Below are 17,233 nucleotides of genomic sequence, written 5' to 3'. Positions count from 1 at the left end.
AGGGAAGCACAGCCCAGGCTGGGTGACTAGGTTGGAGCTCATTCACCAAAAGGTTGCGGCTTCAGTCCCTGGTTAGGGCACGTACGGGGGTTGCAGTTCGATCCCCAGTCAGATCCGGTCACGTACAGGAGGCAACCAACTGATGTTTCTTTCTCTTTTTCCCTCCCTCTCTCTTTAAAATCAATAAACATGTCCTCTGGTGAGTATTAAAAAAAAACAAAGGAAGAACTGAATAAGTTAAGTGGTGAGAGAGGAATATTTGTTTTAGGAGTTCTGTCATTTACAGTATCTCAACTACCCAACTATTGTGGAGCCTCTTGATGGAGCTTCTGTTTCTAATTGTATAAGTTTGTTTTTTTAGATTTTATTTATATAGTTTTAGAGAGGGGAAGGGAGAAGGAGAGGGAGAGAAACATCCATGCGCAAGAGATACACTGCTCAGTTGCCTCTCGTGGACTCCCAACTGGGCACCTGGTCTGCAACCTGGCCATGTGTCCTGACTGGGAATCAAACTGGTCACCATTCAGTTTATAGGCTGGCACTCAGTCCACTGAGCCATACCAGCCAGAGCTTAACTGGGTAAGTTTCTATTTTGTATTAAAATGAAATAACATTGAGAAGCTAGTTGATTTTGTAGTATCTAAATATAGTGATTTATTTTAAAAGTTCAAATGGAAAATTATTTAAAAGCTATTCTCATAAAAATAATTATTAAAAAAGTTTCATTGAATGGAAGGGGAAAAGTTAAATATCTGGCCTTGAAATATTTATAAATTTCAACATTAAAAAAGCATTGAGAATATCCTTGATTCAACAGAATTTTCTCTACACTTATCAGACTGCCCAATACTATAAAGGGGATGTTTTCCCCTGTAAAAATATGGTTTATAAAGAAGAGTAAGTTGAAAATGTCAACAATGTCATAATTATTGATCATAAAATTCAATTTTGAGATAGTAGGTACTCATATTCTTGTTAAACTTCAAAATAATATGACCATATAAAAACACATTCTTCAGGGAAATACCAGTGACTTAATATTAGAGATGAATACTCGTACAGTGAGGAAAGTATATGAACGTGCACTGAATAATTATTCCGCTTATATTTTTAACACATCATTGTACATGGATATGTTTTTGTCTCATAGAAATAAATTTTATTTTTGAAAATGCATTTTAATAAAGCTGTTTGACAAGCCTACCAGTATAATAAGTTAAGTTTTACAGTTAATAAATATATAATTTTTAAAAATAATGTAATTTTAACTACTTCAAATTTCCTATTTTACTCTTAATAATTGTGTCTGTTAATGTATTGAAATAGTTTCATTTCCTAAATGTTAATTTTAGGGGTAGGAAATATAAGCGAAATGTGTAACTACACTAGCTCACAAAACACCATTACAGTGAACACACTTCTTCTCTTTCTCTGATTCACTTTGGTTGCACAATCTAAATCTCAGCATTCAAATGGACTTTAGGGTAACCTGGTTATAAATTCTTATTCTATATTCAAGAAAACTAAAGGTTAGTTTTCCCTAGATATCCCAGCAAGTCAATTGTATTGTCTAGAATAATGCATTTCCTTTTGAACTATATTCCTCACCTGGTGAATATTTGTTAATTATTTAAAAGTGAATCATAGAATTATTCTCATCTGTAGTTGAACCAACATGGTCTAGTAATTAGTGAATAGCAGTTGTTAATAACCATTCGGAATAGCTCTATCAACATTTTCTTTAGTATTTTTTGTACTTCTACTTTCTTAACACTAGGTTAGTGCTTTTTAAATACATTGTTACTGAAAGAAGGTTGCTTTCTCTACAGATCAGTTGTTTCAACCAATTATTATTGTAAGAGTTTACCACACCATTCCTATACTTTGACTTAATGTTCTAGAATTGTCTTTGCCTGACATGATTTTATGTATTTATTTACTTATTTTTTATGTTTCTAATGTCTATAAAATGTTCTAATGTAGATGTTTATTTTTCCATGTATTATGAATTCTGTATAATTTACATTGCAGTTGCATGTGCACAACCTTCTAAATTAAACCTATGCTTTTGCAATGAAATAATGAGTTTAAAATACAAAGCTACTTAGTTAACATTTCAATTTTGGTTTAATATTAAAATCTCAATGTATGTTAATGTAGTACATTCAGAAATTGACTTAGGAAATCTTATTGCAGTGTAAAAGCTACTATAATAAGTTGTTCCCTTACATAAATAAATAAATGACCAATATTACTAGCGGCTATAAGCAGCATAGGGAAAAAATGGAAGGAGTCTTTTATCCTAGTTTTTAGAGGGCATCAGCAGCTTGCTTTTATGAAAAAGTAACAGCTAAATGCACTGCAAATAATTTGCAGTAATCCAGTTCAGTGATTCATGTGTCTGCTTTAATGGGTCATAATTCAGGGTAAAGTAACTGAGTGCAGTCAGAGTGCAGACACTGCTTATGCCGGGGACAGTATCTCTTCATAAAACACACCTCAGGAGGAGCAGTTTGCCAGCCCCTAATACTCTCTGATGTTTTGATGTCCTGCATATTTTTCCGATTAAGTTTTGAGTGCCATGTTTTTAGTTGTATTTCCACATTCATTATTCTCACGTAGACCCTTCAGCAGGTTTGCCATATATGATTATTTTTTTAATGATGCCTTTCTTTCCACTTCAGCAGTTTAATAATCTAGCACATGGCTGCTTCTCAGTACTCAGCATTCACCTCCCCAGTACTGAAGAGGACATGTGCTTTGGCTTCAAAATTCCATTTGCAGCGTTAGAAATGCATATTCCCTATGGAACAACATTTGTTTGACATAACCATTCATTTTTATTACCTCTTTAAATATGTTTATCCAGAGTTATCAATAATCATAAATAACAGTATTCTCATCTTGTTCTGTTTTTTTCCAACAGACAAAATTGCTTACCCAGTACATATTAAATCTCGGCAAGTATGATCAAAACTACGACATCAGAGACCGTACAAGATTTATTAGGCAGCTTATTGTTCCGAATGAGAAGAGTGGAGCTTTAAGTAAATATGCTAAAAAAATATTCCTGGCGCAGAAACCTGCCCCAGTGCTTGAGTCTCCTTTTAAAGGTATTATTATTACCTAGAATATAACTGCACAGTAGATGTTACGTAAAAAATGTGACAATATATTCCATTTCTAATGTGTTTAAAATTTATCTCTTAGGAAATATAAATGATGTGCATAAATAAATATATAAAACAGTGTGCTTGCTATTCATTCATCTGTTCTCCAGAGCAAGCTTTATATTAGTTAAAGTTTATATTTTATAGAGCTTATTTACTTAAATAATTTCAATCTTATTTCATTTTTATTCTTAATAAGCAGTTTAGCTAAACAATAGATAAAAGGGGTATTGTTCTTGCAGACGTTGACTTCATTGTTACTTTAAATAGATAGTTTTATTTAATAAGGAATATAATTGGTCTCATTAGTGAATTGTTACTAATTAAATGTTTTATGTACACTAACATAAACTTTTTTAGAGATAATTATTTCATAAAAGTGTTTTGGTATATTTAAATTTGTTTTTCAAAGGTGCAAGTTGACTTATTTTTTCCCAGCTTTTAAAAAGGAGTAAATTAATTGATAATTTTCACGAGTAGCCATTACAGTTGGAATCAGAGGATTATATACCTTGGCCTTCATGTTGTCTCTTATTTAATTGTTGTAAAGTGATAAAAAGCAGTTTAGTCTCATAGAAAAACTATTAAAATTCTGGGTGTGTTTTTGCCGAGACATGTATATGGATTGTTTAACTGTGCTGTCATTCTTAATATTCACAGTAAAGTAATTTTTAGAGAAGCTACATTTCAGAGCAACACCTCTAAACACACTGACTGATTAGCTTTTTTATTGACCATTATGGGGAAGATTATTGTAATCTATGGACTGAAATCAGTTTTTTGACCTATGAAGAGCTTCCTAGTTTATATTTATTTCTTGACATTTGAGGTAATATGCCAATTACCTTGAGTTCTGATTAGTATTGTTCAGTCTTACATGTAGCTCATATTGTTTATTTTCTATTTTCCTGTATTTTAATAGATAGGGATCATTTTCAGCTTGGTACATTATCTCATATTCTCAACACTAAAGCCACTGGATACCTGGAATTATCTGATTGGCCAGAGGTGGCACCTGACCCATCAGTTCGAAATGTAGAAGTAATAGAGTTGGTAAGTTGATCTTTCTGAAATTAATTTTGTCAAGCAGTAGGATATTCTAGAATAATGGTAGTTTTATATGAAAGCTTTTTTGGGGGGGTTGAAAAATGAAAATTGCCCTGGTGTTTTTAAGTATAATGTGTTAGCTACATCTCACTATGATGGGAACTAAAAATTGTAGTATTCTTAGTCATTGTACATGTACTGTTCTTCTCTCCAAGGAAACAGAGAATTGAATTCTCTGCATCAGTGCTACCCACATGTGGTACTGCGTTTGTAGCTTTGCAAATTCATTTTCTAAGATACTTAGTTTCATTGGATTGAGCTCTCTCTATTTTATTTAGAGGTTTGTAAGCTTCCTGCCAATGTTTTTCTAAATAATTTTTGCCGTTGTCTTCTAGAGAAACTGTACAGAGTGTGCTGGATCTTCTGATGAACCTATTTTAAGTGAAGATAAACATAAATAGGGAGCATTGTGTACCAAATATGTCCTTAGACAACATCAAAATTAGAATAAATAATATGTTGCTTTCACATTAGGAAACAAATTTCTATAGAAATAATCTTTTCCTAGATCTTTAAAAATGCTGGCTATTTTTCAACTTTATTTCCCAACATATTATTTATTTCCTAGTATATTTGTTTATTTATTACATAAACAAGAATAGAGGATCTTCTTATTGTCTTTAGAGATTTAATTATATGAAATATGTCTAATTCTTTTTAAAGTAGAATAAATAAAAAGCATTGTTACTAATATTGCTCATTAGTAACAATGAGTTATTACATTCTGGGTGCTTTTCTGGTAAAGAAGGTATATTAAACAAGGATTCAGATAACCAGAGTTCTTTACTTCTAATGCCTGTGGGAAAGTCAGTTAGCCTTCTTTCCCATTAATTTATCGTATGCAATGGGAAAAAATCTTTATTACTTTAATCAGAATTTCTATAATGGGCATAATCATGTAATTTAATCCTTTTGAGAAATATGTTTCTCTTAACTATTCAGACTTATGCTGGCTTTGGAGCATGGCCAGAAGCAATAATAAACATTAATGGCTACACTTAGCAAATACTGGCAGTGTACTTTGGTAATGTTTTACAAACATTGTTTTTATTAAGCTACATAATGATTTTTAAGTGTTGGTTATTTTTGTTCCCATTTTGCAGATGAGTAAGCTGAGGTTCAGAGAGCCTAAGTAAAGTGCCCAAGTTCACAAACTAGTAAATGAAGCAACTGAGATTTCAACCCAGACCCATCAGAGTCCATTGTCCTTGCTCTTACTGTATTTTTTTTAGTATTATGTAACACGAAGAGAGGAAGCTTGAGCTTATTTGCAGATCTGTACTATCCTTAGTACCTAGCATCATCACGTTCATGTTGTGACAAATTGTATTTTAGAGATGATTTTTAAAAATATAAAAGCTATTAAAACTAATTGCATGTCTGTTCCTCCTTGCAATTAAGTTTGCTGATTTTCACTCAAATCTACATATTCTTAAGTGCTCTACAAAAGGATTGGCTTATTTGTGCTACTTTTGGTCAGATGTTAGAATATAAAGAGAATGGTCTTTGTTATGATTCTTTCCACAGATATACTTTCCCTGTTAATTTCTTGTGCCCACTTGTTGTTTCATGGTTCTGTCCTTTTTCATTATTGGGTATGTAATTTTTAGGCCAAAGTAGAACCATCTGTTTATTCTCTTCTTACTGCCACTCATCCCTCCTTCTTGCCACCCCATTCCACCAAAAAAATAAAAGTAAAAATAGTTTATCTTCTCAGAAATTGATAATGATGCTGTGCAATTTAATTTGGTCTCAGCAGTATCCTTGTTTGGGCTGATAGATTGGTTGGCTGGCTGGCTTATTCCATTTTCATGTGCTCTTCTAAGCATTAACTATCTTACAGGGACAGTACTTAAATAACCTATTTTCTTATGTTCATTTCACCTGCCCACTTCAACAGCGCCAAATTGATTTCTTTTTCATTTTGCTGACTACATTCTGGAAATTAATAATTGCTAACTTATTCATGGAGAATAATTATAACTGATGCAGTCTGGTTGAAGAAAACTGTTACTATCCATTGATGCCACGCAGAAAACATTTTCAATCTTTTGCTCGCTGGACATATTGGCTTAAAATTATACTATAAAAGATACAATTAAATGTAAAAATATCAGATACAGCTTTAACAATGCAGAACGTCTTTGTTGCCTCTCAGTCTATCTCACACCCATCCACAGTCACATCAGTATGTCTTGTGCACATAATACATTGTGTTGTCCTAGTTTTACTATGAAGTGATCTCGCAGGATCACATCCTGATACTGTGAAATATAACTTAGTGAAAAAAAATGGTCTGGGTTTAGATAATCTGATATTTAATCAAAACAACCTAGTCAGATTGATGCTGGAAGTCATTTGAATTACATACTACCATTTCTAGGATATCAGATATAATGTCATACTGACATACTTTGATACCAGTAAGTTTTGAAGATCCATTAGAGGGTTTTTTGTTGTTGTTGTTGTTTGCTTAGTTCTAGAAAGTCTTTTTCCCTTCAATTACAGAAAGGCTATCTTTTGCATATCAAGGGTATTGTGCTTTATAAACACATCTATTATCAATATTTTACCTCTCGTAGGAACTATAAAATTAATGTCTCTCTATTCTTTTCTCTGTTCTCTGTTGTTTCTTTTGCTTAGAATACTATGATTGTCATAGTCTTAAAAGATCCTAACAAAAAGTAAAATATATTGTTTAACACTCCATGAAGAGGTAGTTGATAACTATGTCAATTTGCCCTTTAAACATAGAAGCCTAATTTCCCTTATTTGTTGATTTAGTCTTATCCTGAAAGCCATAGTCTAATTAAGTAATTTCTTCCTGTAAATTGATCTGATACACTTTTTACCAGACTTCAGAAAATGATTTTTTGGATTTAAGAAAAATAAGAACTTTAGTGTTTACTAAATATAGCAAAATTTTGTTCATAGAATACTATATTCATATTTCAAGTACAGAGCATTTTAAATATGTAAAAAGAAAGCAGTATTGCTGATATTAATATAAGTATCTTATTTACATATATTCAAGTTTTTTTTACTCATCTTTCTGTAATTGTCCATATAGGAATTTTTCTAGGTTACTGAAGCTTATCTTGTTATTACGAAGCATATCTTAAGCTTTTAAGTTCTTTAAGGTCAGCGATTTTCAGTGGACATCGTTACACAAAACAAACCTATGCCAGACTTGCATCAGATCAATTAAATCAGAATTTTAGGAGGTAAATCTCAGGCTTTAGCTTTTTTAGCATTAGTATTTTTATTGTTTTTTTAAAGATTTCATGTATTTATTTTTAGACAGAGGGGAAGGGAGGGAGAAAGAGAGGGAGAGAAACATCAGTGTGGGAGATACATGGATCAGTTGCCTTTCACACGCCCCCCTACTGGGGACCTAGCCTGCAACCCAGGCATGTTCCCTGTCTGAGAATCGAATCAGTGACACTTTGAGTCACAGGCTGGCACTCAATCCACTGAGCCACACCAGCCAGGGCAGTATTTTTATTGTTTAAGTAATTTTTAAATTTTTCTCACATGATTCTCATGTGCATGCAGAGTTCTTGAATAAGAAGCTTTGTTATGCTATAAATTCCATTACAGTGGAATGTACAACCTAGCAAACTGGCACATAGTAGAAATTCAGTTAAAAGTGTAATAAATTTGTAAGTCTTAACCATTTCGACCTTTTAAAAAATATGCATTTTCTGGCCGTGCCTGGTGTAGCTCAGTGGATTGAGTGCAGGCCTGCGAACCACACGATCACGGTTCCATTCCTAGTCAGGGCACATGCCTGGGTTGCAGGCCAGTTCCCAGCAGGGGACTCGCGAGAGGCAACCATACATTGATATTTCTCTCCTTCTCTCCTTCCCTTCCCCTCTAAAGATAAATAAATAAAATCTTTAAAAAATATGCATTTTCCTGTCCTTTAAAAGAGAGTGTATGAAATATGGTTTAATTTTTCTTGGTGAATGGTCACAATTATGAAAATAATTTATTTTACTGTAATACACTGTATTAGAGTTTTTAAGGGGCCATTCAAAGCCAGATAATTACTATGCCAGATATCTGTGTACAAAATGTCCAAAAATCCCTGCTCTCCAAAAGCTGACATTCTCGCAGGTATAAACTAACAATAAAAGTTAATATATAAATAGTATAGGATATTAGAAAGTAAGAAGTGCTGTAATAGAAGAAAAAAGATTAGAGCAAAGTATGGGAGGTTGGAATTTTAAATAGAGTGGTCCTTCCTGAGGTGACATTGGTGCCAAGACGTGAAGGAAGTGAGGGAGTTACCTGGGGGGAGAGACTGGAAGTGGGAACAGCTCTGGCAAAGTCCCTAAGATGGGCGCTTACCTGGGGTGTTTGAAGGAACAGTGGCTGGAACAGAGTAGGCAGCAGGGAGAGCAGCAGAAGGAGGTTTGGCAGGGGCCTGTAGGAATGCAGACTGTTCTAAGGACTTGGGTTTCTTCTCTGAGTGAAATGGGGAGCTCTTGCAGGATTTTAAACCAACTGGGCTTGATTGTACTTCAGGGTTTAAAATTTTTTTAATTATATTTTTGATTACAACTGATATTGTTATTATATATTAGTTTCAGGTATATAGAATAGTGGTTAGACAATTACATAATTTTATGAAGTGATACCCCAATAATTCTAGTACCTACCTGATATCATACAAAGTTATTAAGAGGTGAATGGATTAAATAGTCATGGGGATGTACAGTATCATGTAGCGAATGTAGTCAATCATATAGTCGGACCTAGATTTTACTAGAATCATTCTAGCTTCTGTGTTGAGCAAACTTGGAGTGGGTTAGAGGTGAGATAACCAGTTAGCAGTAATCCAGGGGAGGGAGATGGCTGAAAGCTTTCTTGACGGACTATATGTTTAGGAAATGAGAGAAGGGGAGAAAATCAAGGATTACTCCAGGATTTAGACAGTTGAGAAGGTTAGGGCTATTTATTGCCTACAGTAAATATTTTCAGTTTTTCTCTTACATCAGTATCAAGCTGTGAAGTTGCATTTCTTCTTGCTGTTATCATGTCTGCCTCTAATTGCCCTCATCTCTTTGAGACTTTAGTTTAAATCTTCTGTAGACCAACAAATACAAAAGTGTTTAAAATTGTATGTAAAAATGAGGTTGTTGATTTCACACGTTAGGAGCCCTGCGAGTTTGTTCCTCTATTCAGAGGCAAAGGGGAACCAGCCTGAATGCCAGGACTTGCCAAAGTTACCTTCTCTGCTGAGGCCTTAAACTTCTTCTGAGTTCACAGCGTATTCAGAATGATTGAGTTTGCCAGAAGACTGAATCGTGAATGAGAATTCCTTTATATTTACTTTTTTACTTTTTCTTGAACAGGCAAAAGAAAGGGCACCATCAGGAAAAGCGAAGAAAGAGAATCCTCCTAAGAAATTTTATTCTGAATCTGAGGAGGAAGAGGACTCTTCTGACAGCAGCAGTGACAGCGGTGGGCTTTATAATTTGCTAAAAACACTATTCACTGTAGTTTCCTATTGTTTTGCTGTACCTACAACAGAACAATAAGACCTAGTCCATAATATTCAAGAAATTAGTTTTTAAAAACTTTCTGCTGTTACAATAATTCCTTTCATTCACATATCTCTGTTTAGTTTTCGAAGTAATTTCCAGTCCCTTCTTATTTGATATCGCCTCTTGGACACAGCTAATGAATGATAGAGTTGGAAAAGAAACTCATGCTTTTCTGAATCCTAACCTACACTTCCTATTATATTCACTGGTGTATTGAAAAACATGATTTTACTTTTGATGAGCCTTTAGTGGTGCCTTTAAAAAACTTTATACATTTTGTACTCTTATTTCTACCTGAACCTGTAGAGAAATAAAACTAAAATTCATAAATCCCTTGTATATTATAAAGAAATCAAGAATTAAAAGATTGAGGGTAACCAAATACAATAAAAAGAATGCAAATTAGAAGGATTTGTAAGTCTTGGGTTTTATCTATATAAAGTGAATAAGCCACTTACCTCTCTCTACATCTGATAAATGAAGACACAGAGTTAGATGCTCCTATTTAAATAATTTTTTTCAATTACATTTGGCATACAATACTATATTAATTTCAGGTGTATACCCCAGTGACTGGACAATGTATGTTACTAAGTGATCATCCCGATAATCGTACCCATCCAACACTATACAGAGTTACTAGGGTATTGTTAACTATATTCCCTATGCTGTATGTTACATCCCCGTGACTGTTCTGTAACAACCATTTGTACTTCTTAATCCCTTCATCTTTTTCACTCATCCACCTAAGCCTCCTCCCTTTTGGCAACCATCAAAATGGTTTGTTATCTGTGTTTAAGAGTCTGTTCTGTTTGTTTATTTTGTGTTTTTAGATTCAGTTGTTGAAAGATACGTAGTTATTGCCATTGTGTTCTATTTTTATCTTTATCTTTTCTTTTTTTAATCCTTTTTTATTGTTATTCTTTTACAGTTGTCCCAGTTTTTTTTCCCTTTGCCCTCCTCTGCCCATCCCACACCCGCTTCTACAGTCAGTTCCTACCCCATGTCCATGGGTCATTCATACATTTTCTTTTTCTAGTGCCTTCCCCTTTTTTCCACCATTATTCCCCTCCCCACTCCCCTCTGCTCACTTGTAGTCTGTTCCATGTTTCTGAACCTGCAGTTCTATTTTATTCATTAGTTTATTTTTTTCCTTAGATTCTTCTTGTAGGTGAGATCATACAGTATTTGTCTTTCACCGCCTGGCTTATTTCACTTAACATGATACTCTCTAGTTAGTGTCTTTTGCTGTCACAAAAGGGTAGGAATTCCTTCTTTCTTTCTGTTGCATAGTATTGAATTGTGTAAATGTACCAAAGGTTTTTTTTGATCCACTCATTTACTGATAGAGAATAGGCCTTTTCCAGTACTTGGCTATTATAAATAGTGCCACTGTGAACATAGGAGTTGCATAAGTTCTTTTTTTTGCATAAGTTCTTTTTTTTGGTGATTCAGGATTCTTAGGGTATATTCCCCATAGCAGAGTCACTGAGTCAAAATGCAATTCTGTTGTTAGTTTTTTGAGGAAATTCCATACTGTTTTCCACAGTGGCTATACCAGTCTCATTTCTGCCAGCAGTGCGCTACGGTTCCCTTTTCTCTGCATCCTCACAGCACTTATTGTTTGACTTATTAATGATGGCCATTCTGATGGGTATAAGGTGATATCTCATTGTGGTTTTAATTTGCATCTCTCTGATGGCTAGTGATCTTGAGCACTTTTTCATATGTCTGTGGACCATCTATATGCCCTCTTTGGAGAAGTGTCTATTCAGAATCTTTGAAACAACAATCCATTTTTTAATTGGATTGTTTGTCTTTCTGGTATTGTGTCTTATGAATTCTTTATATATTTTGGATATCAGACTCCTGTCTGAGATATCATTGGCAAATATGTTCTTCCATACAGTCGGTTGGTTCCCTTTTCATTTTGCTAATCATTTCTTTAGCCGTGCAGAAGCTTTTTAGTTTGATACAGTTCCATTTGTTTATTTTTTTTATTTATTTCCCTTGCCCTAGGAGATATATCGGCAAAAATATTGCTATGTGGGATATCTGAAATTTTCCTCCTTGTGTTTTCCCTTATAACATTTATGGTGTCATGACTTATATTTAAGTCTTTTATTCATTTTGAGTTTATTCTAATGTATGGTGTAAAGTTTGTGGTCTAGTTTCATTATTTTGCATTTACTAGTGCAGTTCTCCCAACACCATTTATTGAAGAGGCCATCTTTACTCTATTATATGCTCCTGCCCCTTTGTCAAATATAATTGACCATAGAGACTTGAGTTTGTTTCTGGATTCTCTGTTCTGTTCCACTGATCTATGTGTCTGTTCTTATGCCAATACCAGGCCGTTTTGATGATAGTGGCCTTGTAGTATAGTTTGATATCAGGTATTTTGATTCCTCCTGCTTTGTTCTTCTCAATTAGCTGAGGCTATTCCAGGTATTTTTTGGTTCCATATAAAATTTTGAAATATTCATTCCACTTCTGTGAAATATGCCATTGATATTTTAATAAGAATTGCATTGGATCTATATATTGCTTTGGGTAGTATGGACATTTTAATGATGTTAATTTTTCCAATCCATGAACCACATATATGCTTCCATTTATTTGTATCTTCCTTAATTTCTCTCTTCAGTGTTGTATAATTTTCCAAGTACAGGTCTTTTATGTTCTTGGTTGAATTTATTCCTAGGTATTTTATTTCTCTTGTTGCTATAGTAAATAGGATTTTTTCATAATTTCTGTTACTGATATTTCATTGCTGGTGTACATACATGCCATCGATTTATGCATATTGACTTTGTATCCCGCTATTTTGCCAAGTACACTTATTAGGTCGAGTAGTTTTTTGGTGGAGACTGTAGCTTTTTTTTTTTGTATACTACGATGTCTGTGAATGACAGTTTTACTTCCTCCTTTCCAATCTGGATGCCTTTTATTTCTTTTTCTTGTCTGATCACTGTGGCTAGAACTTCTAGTACTATGTTGAATAGAAGTGGTGAAAGTAGACAATTTTGTCTTGTTCCTTGAGGGGAAAGCTTTTAGTTTTTGCCTGTTAAATATAATGTCGGCTGTAGGTTTCTCATATATGGCTTTTATTATGATGAGGTATGCTCCCTGAATTCCACTTTCTGAGTGTTTTTATCTTAAATGGGTGGTAGATTTTATCAAATGCTTTTTCGGCATCTATTGATATGATCATGTGATTTTTGTCCTTCATTTTGTTCATATAGTGTATTACGTTTATTGATTTGCAAATATACCATCCTTGTATTCCTGGAGTGAATCCCTCTTGATTATGCTGTATTATCTTCTTAATGTATTTCTGAATCTGGATTGCCAGTATTTTGTTGAGTATTTTAGCATCTATATTCATCAAAGGCAATGGCTTATAGTTCTCTTTCTTTGTTGTGTCTTTACCTGGTTTTGGAATTAAAATTATACTAGCCACATAAAAGGAGTTGGGGAGTCTATCCTCCTTTTGAATTTTGGGGAATAGTTTGAGAAGGATAGGAGTTAGTTCTTCCTTAAATGTTTAGTAAAATTTACCTGGGAAGCCATCCAGCCCAGGGCTTTTGTATGCTGGGAGTTTTTTGATTACTACTTCAATTTCACTAGCTGTTATTGGTCTCCTCAAGCTTTCTGCTTCTTCTTGATTAAGATTTATAAGATTATGTGTTCCTAAAAATTTGTCCATTTTACCCTGGTTGTCTAATTTATTTACATATAGTTGTTCATAGTAATTTCTTATAGTCCTTTGTATTTCTGTGGTATTGGTTGTAACTTCTCCCCTTTCATTTCTGACTTAATTTGTTTGGATCTTCTTTCTTTTTGTCTTGGTGAGTCTGGTTAAAGGTTTGTCAGTTTTGTTTACCCTTTCCAAGAACAAGCTCCTGGATTTATTGATCCCTTGAATTGTTCTTTTAGTCTCTATGTCATTTAATTCCTGCCTGATCTTGATTATTTCCTTCCTTCTGCTCATTCTGGGCTTCCTTATTGTTCATCTAGTTCTTGTAGATGTAGGGTTAGGTTGTTCATTTGAGATTTTTGTATCTTCTTTAGGTAGGCCTATATTGCTATGAACTTCCCTCTCAGGACTGCCTTTGCTGTATGCCATACGTTTTGGACTTTTGTGTGTTCATTTGCATTTGTTTCCAGATACTTTTTGATTTCTTCCTTGATCTCATTGACCCATTTATTTTTAATAACATGTTATTCAGTCTTCATGTAGTTGAATGTTTTTGAGGTTTTTTTCCTTGAGGTTGGCTTCTAATTTTAATCCATTGTGATCTGAGCACATGCTTGATATGATTTCAGTTTTCTTGAATTTGTTGAGGATTGTTTTGTGTCCTACCATGTGGCCTATCTTTGAAAATGTTTCATGTATATTTGAAAAGAATGTATGTTTAGCTTCTTTGGGGTGAAAGGTTCTCTGTGTGTGTGTGTGTGTGTGTGTACACAATTATATATGTGTATGTGTGTGTATACACACACACACACACTAATATATACATAAAACCAATAAATAAGAATACAACCAATACCAGGCTGTTTTGATGATAGTGGCCTTGTATTTAAGGCCACTTGATAAGTCCATGTGATCTATAAGTATCACTCATCACCACAGTATTCTTATGAATTTTTGTTTGGAAGATCTGTCCATTGTTGACAATGGGTTGTTAAAATCCCCTATGATAACTATGTTGTTGTCAGTATTTTTCTTGAAGCCCTCCAAGATTTTCTTATATATTTAGGTGCTCCTGTGTTTAGAGCATATATGTTTACAAGGGTTTTATATCCTTTTGTTGGACTATTCCCTTAAGTATCATGTAGTCATCTTTTTTGTCCCTTGTTATTGCTTTTGTTTTGAAGTCTATTTTGTCTGATGTAAGTATTGCACCCCAGCTTTCTTTTCATGTCTGTTTGCTGGGAATATGTTTTTCTATCCCTTCGGTTTCAAGCTGCGTAGATCTTTCATTCTGAAGTGGGTCTCTGGTAGACAGCGTATATGTGGGTCATGTTTTCTAACTCATTCAGCTACCCTGTGTCTTTTGATTGGAGTGTTTAATCCATATACATTTAAGGTTATTATTGATAGGTACTTACTCATTACCATTTTTTCTGTACTTGTGTTTGTCTCTCCTCGTTTTTATAGCAGTCCCTATAGCACCTCTTGCAGTGCTGACTTGGTAGAGATGTACTCTTTTAGCTTTCTTTTGTCTGAGAAGTGCTTTCTTTCACCTTCCATTTTAAATGAGAGCCTTGCTGGATAGAGTTGGTCCTTGCTTTCCATTACCTGGAATGTTTCATGCCAGTCCTTTCTGGCTTGTAGTGTTTCTGTTGAAAAATCAGCTAATAGCCTTATTGGAACTCCCTTGTATGTTACTGGCTATTTCCCCATTGTTGCCTTTAAGATTCTCTCTTTTTCTTTAAAATTTGCCATTTTAATTATGACGTTTCTTGCAGTAGGCCTCTTTGGGTTCCTCTTGATTGGGACCCTCTGTGCTTTCCAAATTTGCATGGCTTTTTTCTTACCATTTTAGGGAAGTTTTCTGTCATTTTTTCAAACAAGTTTTCTATCCCTTGGTCCTTTTTTTCTCCTTTTGATAGTCCTATGATGTGAATGTTGTTAAATTTCATATTGTCCTAAACCTCCCTTAAAGTATCATCATTCTGTGTGACCCCTTTTTTCATTTGTTCCTCTGACTGGTTATTTCTTTCTACCTTGTCTTCCAGCTCACTGATTCAGTCCTCTACTTCATCTAGCCTGTTTTTAATTCCTTGTAGAGTATTTTTCATTTTAGATATTGTATTCTTCATTTCTTCCTGGTTCTTATTCATAGTTTCTATGTCCTTTTTTATGCTTCTGTAACTCCTATAAAGTTTCTTGTAGTTCTCACTGACTGTCTTGAGCATCCTTATAACCATTATTTCGAATTCTATGTGTAATACATTGCTTGCTTCAATTTCATTTAGTTCTTTTTCTGGAGATTCCTTATTTTCTTTCAGTTGGGAGGTAGTTCTTTGTCTCCCCATTTTAGGTAATTCTTTTTGTTTGTTTCTGTACCTTAGGTTGCTCTGCTTTGCCTGTCTGTCTTTGTGGGGTGGACTTCTGTGGTGGGAGCTCTGTGGACTCAGTCATGCAGTCCCTTTGATCTCCTGATCTGGATGCTCTAGGGTTACCCTTTATTCATTTTATGTGGGCTCTCCTGCTGTACTTGGCCTTTGATTATTGATGGCTCATTTATTGATGGGATATTCCCCTCCAGCTGTCTGACTGGGAGTAACAACCCCTGCCTCATCTTATATGCTGTTGTTCAGGTGCTGGTTAACAAAGCAATACTACCCAGAGAAGTAAACCTATACCAACAAAAATACCCTCCTATTACATTAGCAGTATCAACAGCATTTGAGCAAATATTAATAAAGGTGGAGAGAGATTGAGAAAATATTGTAAGATAGGGAAAATGGAGTATGAGATGACTAAAGGAGAGAGAAGTGATTTTGAGTGGGAGCAGGGAGTAAAATAGTAAGTAGGGAATAGAAACAAGTCAAAGGAAGGGAAAAAATAAAATTTAAAACATAAGTAAAATAGGGAAGGGGGATGACAAAATTGAGTAACAAAAGGGATGAGTATAGTATGAGGTTTTAAATAACATTTAAAAAGTAGTGAACCAAAGGAAAGAAATGTGCTGAAAAACCACTAGAGGGCCAGTAACAACAGCTGAGCAAAGATTAATAAAGGTGGAAAGAGAATAAGACTATTATACAAAAGAGAAAAAAGAATACAAGATGTCTATAGTAGAGAAAAATGATTTTGAGAAAATGGAGGAGAAATAGTAAGAGGAAGGAATAGGAACAAGGCATAAAGTGGGAGAAAAAAATTTACAACAAAAATAAGACAGGGCAGGAAGGCAAAATGGAGCAATTAAGGGAGGGGTACAAGGTGAGATTTAAAATAGAAATAAAATTTAAAAGTAATATAAAAATCTAAATATAAAGAATAAAAATGGCAAAGAATAGTGAGTTAGTTGGAATACAATTGAATTAAAAAAAGAAATATTAAAAGGCTATGTGAAAGAAAAAAATAATGCAAATTCTGCAGGAAAATGAGGTGGAAATTGTATGAGCACAGTTTGGTGTTTGCCTTCTGTCTTCTCTTTCCGTAACTACCTCGGGCTCTTTTCAGCCCATGGTCCCGGGGTGGTTCATCCAACTTCTGGCAGCACCACCTGTATCACCTTCACCTGCCGCCTGTTGTGAAGTGTCTTCTGTACTTCTTGGCTTCTAAACTTCATTAGCAGCGAAGATTCCATGGAATATTTAGTTTATTTTTCAGAAGGTCAGCCAAGTATCCAAGTTGAGGGCAGTGGCAGGTGGGCTCAGCTTCCA

The 17,233-nt window shown here is 34.3% G+C and overlaps 1 protein-coding gene across 1 annotated transcript in view; it reads left to right on the top strand.

Annotated features, from left to right (window-relative positions):
- The window catches only part of AP3B1 (adaptor related protein complex 3 subunit beta 1), a 242,885-nt gene that overhangs the window by 132,709 nt on the left and 92,943 nt on the right, over nucleotides 1-17,233 (top strand). Inside the window, exons 16-18 of the mRNA XM_037032382.1 lie at nucleotides 2,927-3,113; nucleotides 4,093-4,223; nucleotides 9,638-9,746. Coding sequence (XP_036888277.1) covers nucleotides 2,927-3,113; nucleotides 4,093-4,223; nucleotides 9,638-9,746 — 427 coding nt within the window. The remainder of the gene's footprint in view (nucleotides 1-2,926; nucleotides 3,114-4,092; nucleotides 4,224-9,637; nucleotides 9,747-17,233) is intronic.

This window comes from Sturnira hondurensis, unplaced genomic scaffold, assembly GCF_014824575.4.
Source record: "Sturnira hondurensis isolate 20B ecotype Veracruz unplaced genomic scaffold, ASM1482457v3 Scaffold0021354, whole genome shotgun sequence".
NCBI lineage: Eukaryota > Metazoa > Chordata > Mammalia > Chiroptera > Phyllostomidae > Sturnira > Sturnira hondurensis.
This window is presented reverse-complemented; position numbering and strand designations above follow the sequence as displayed.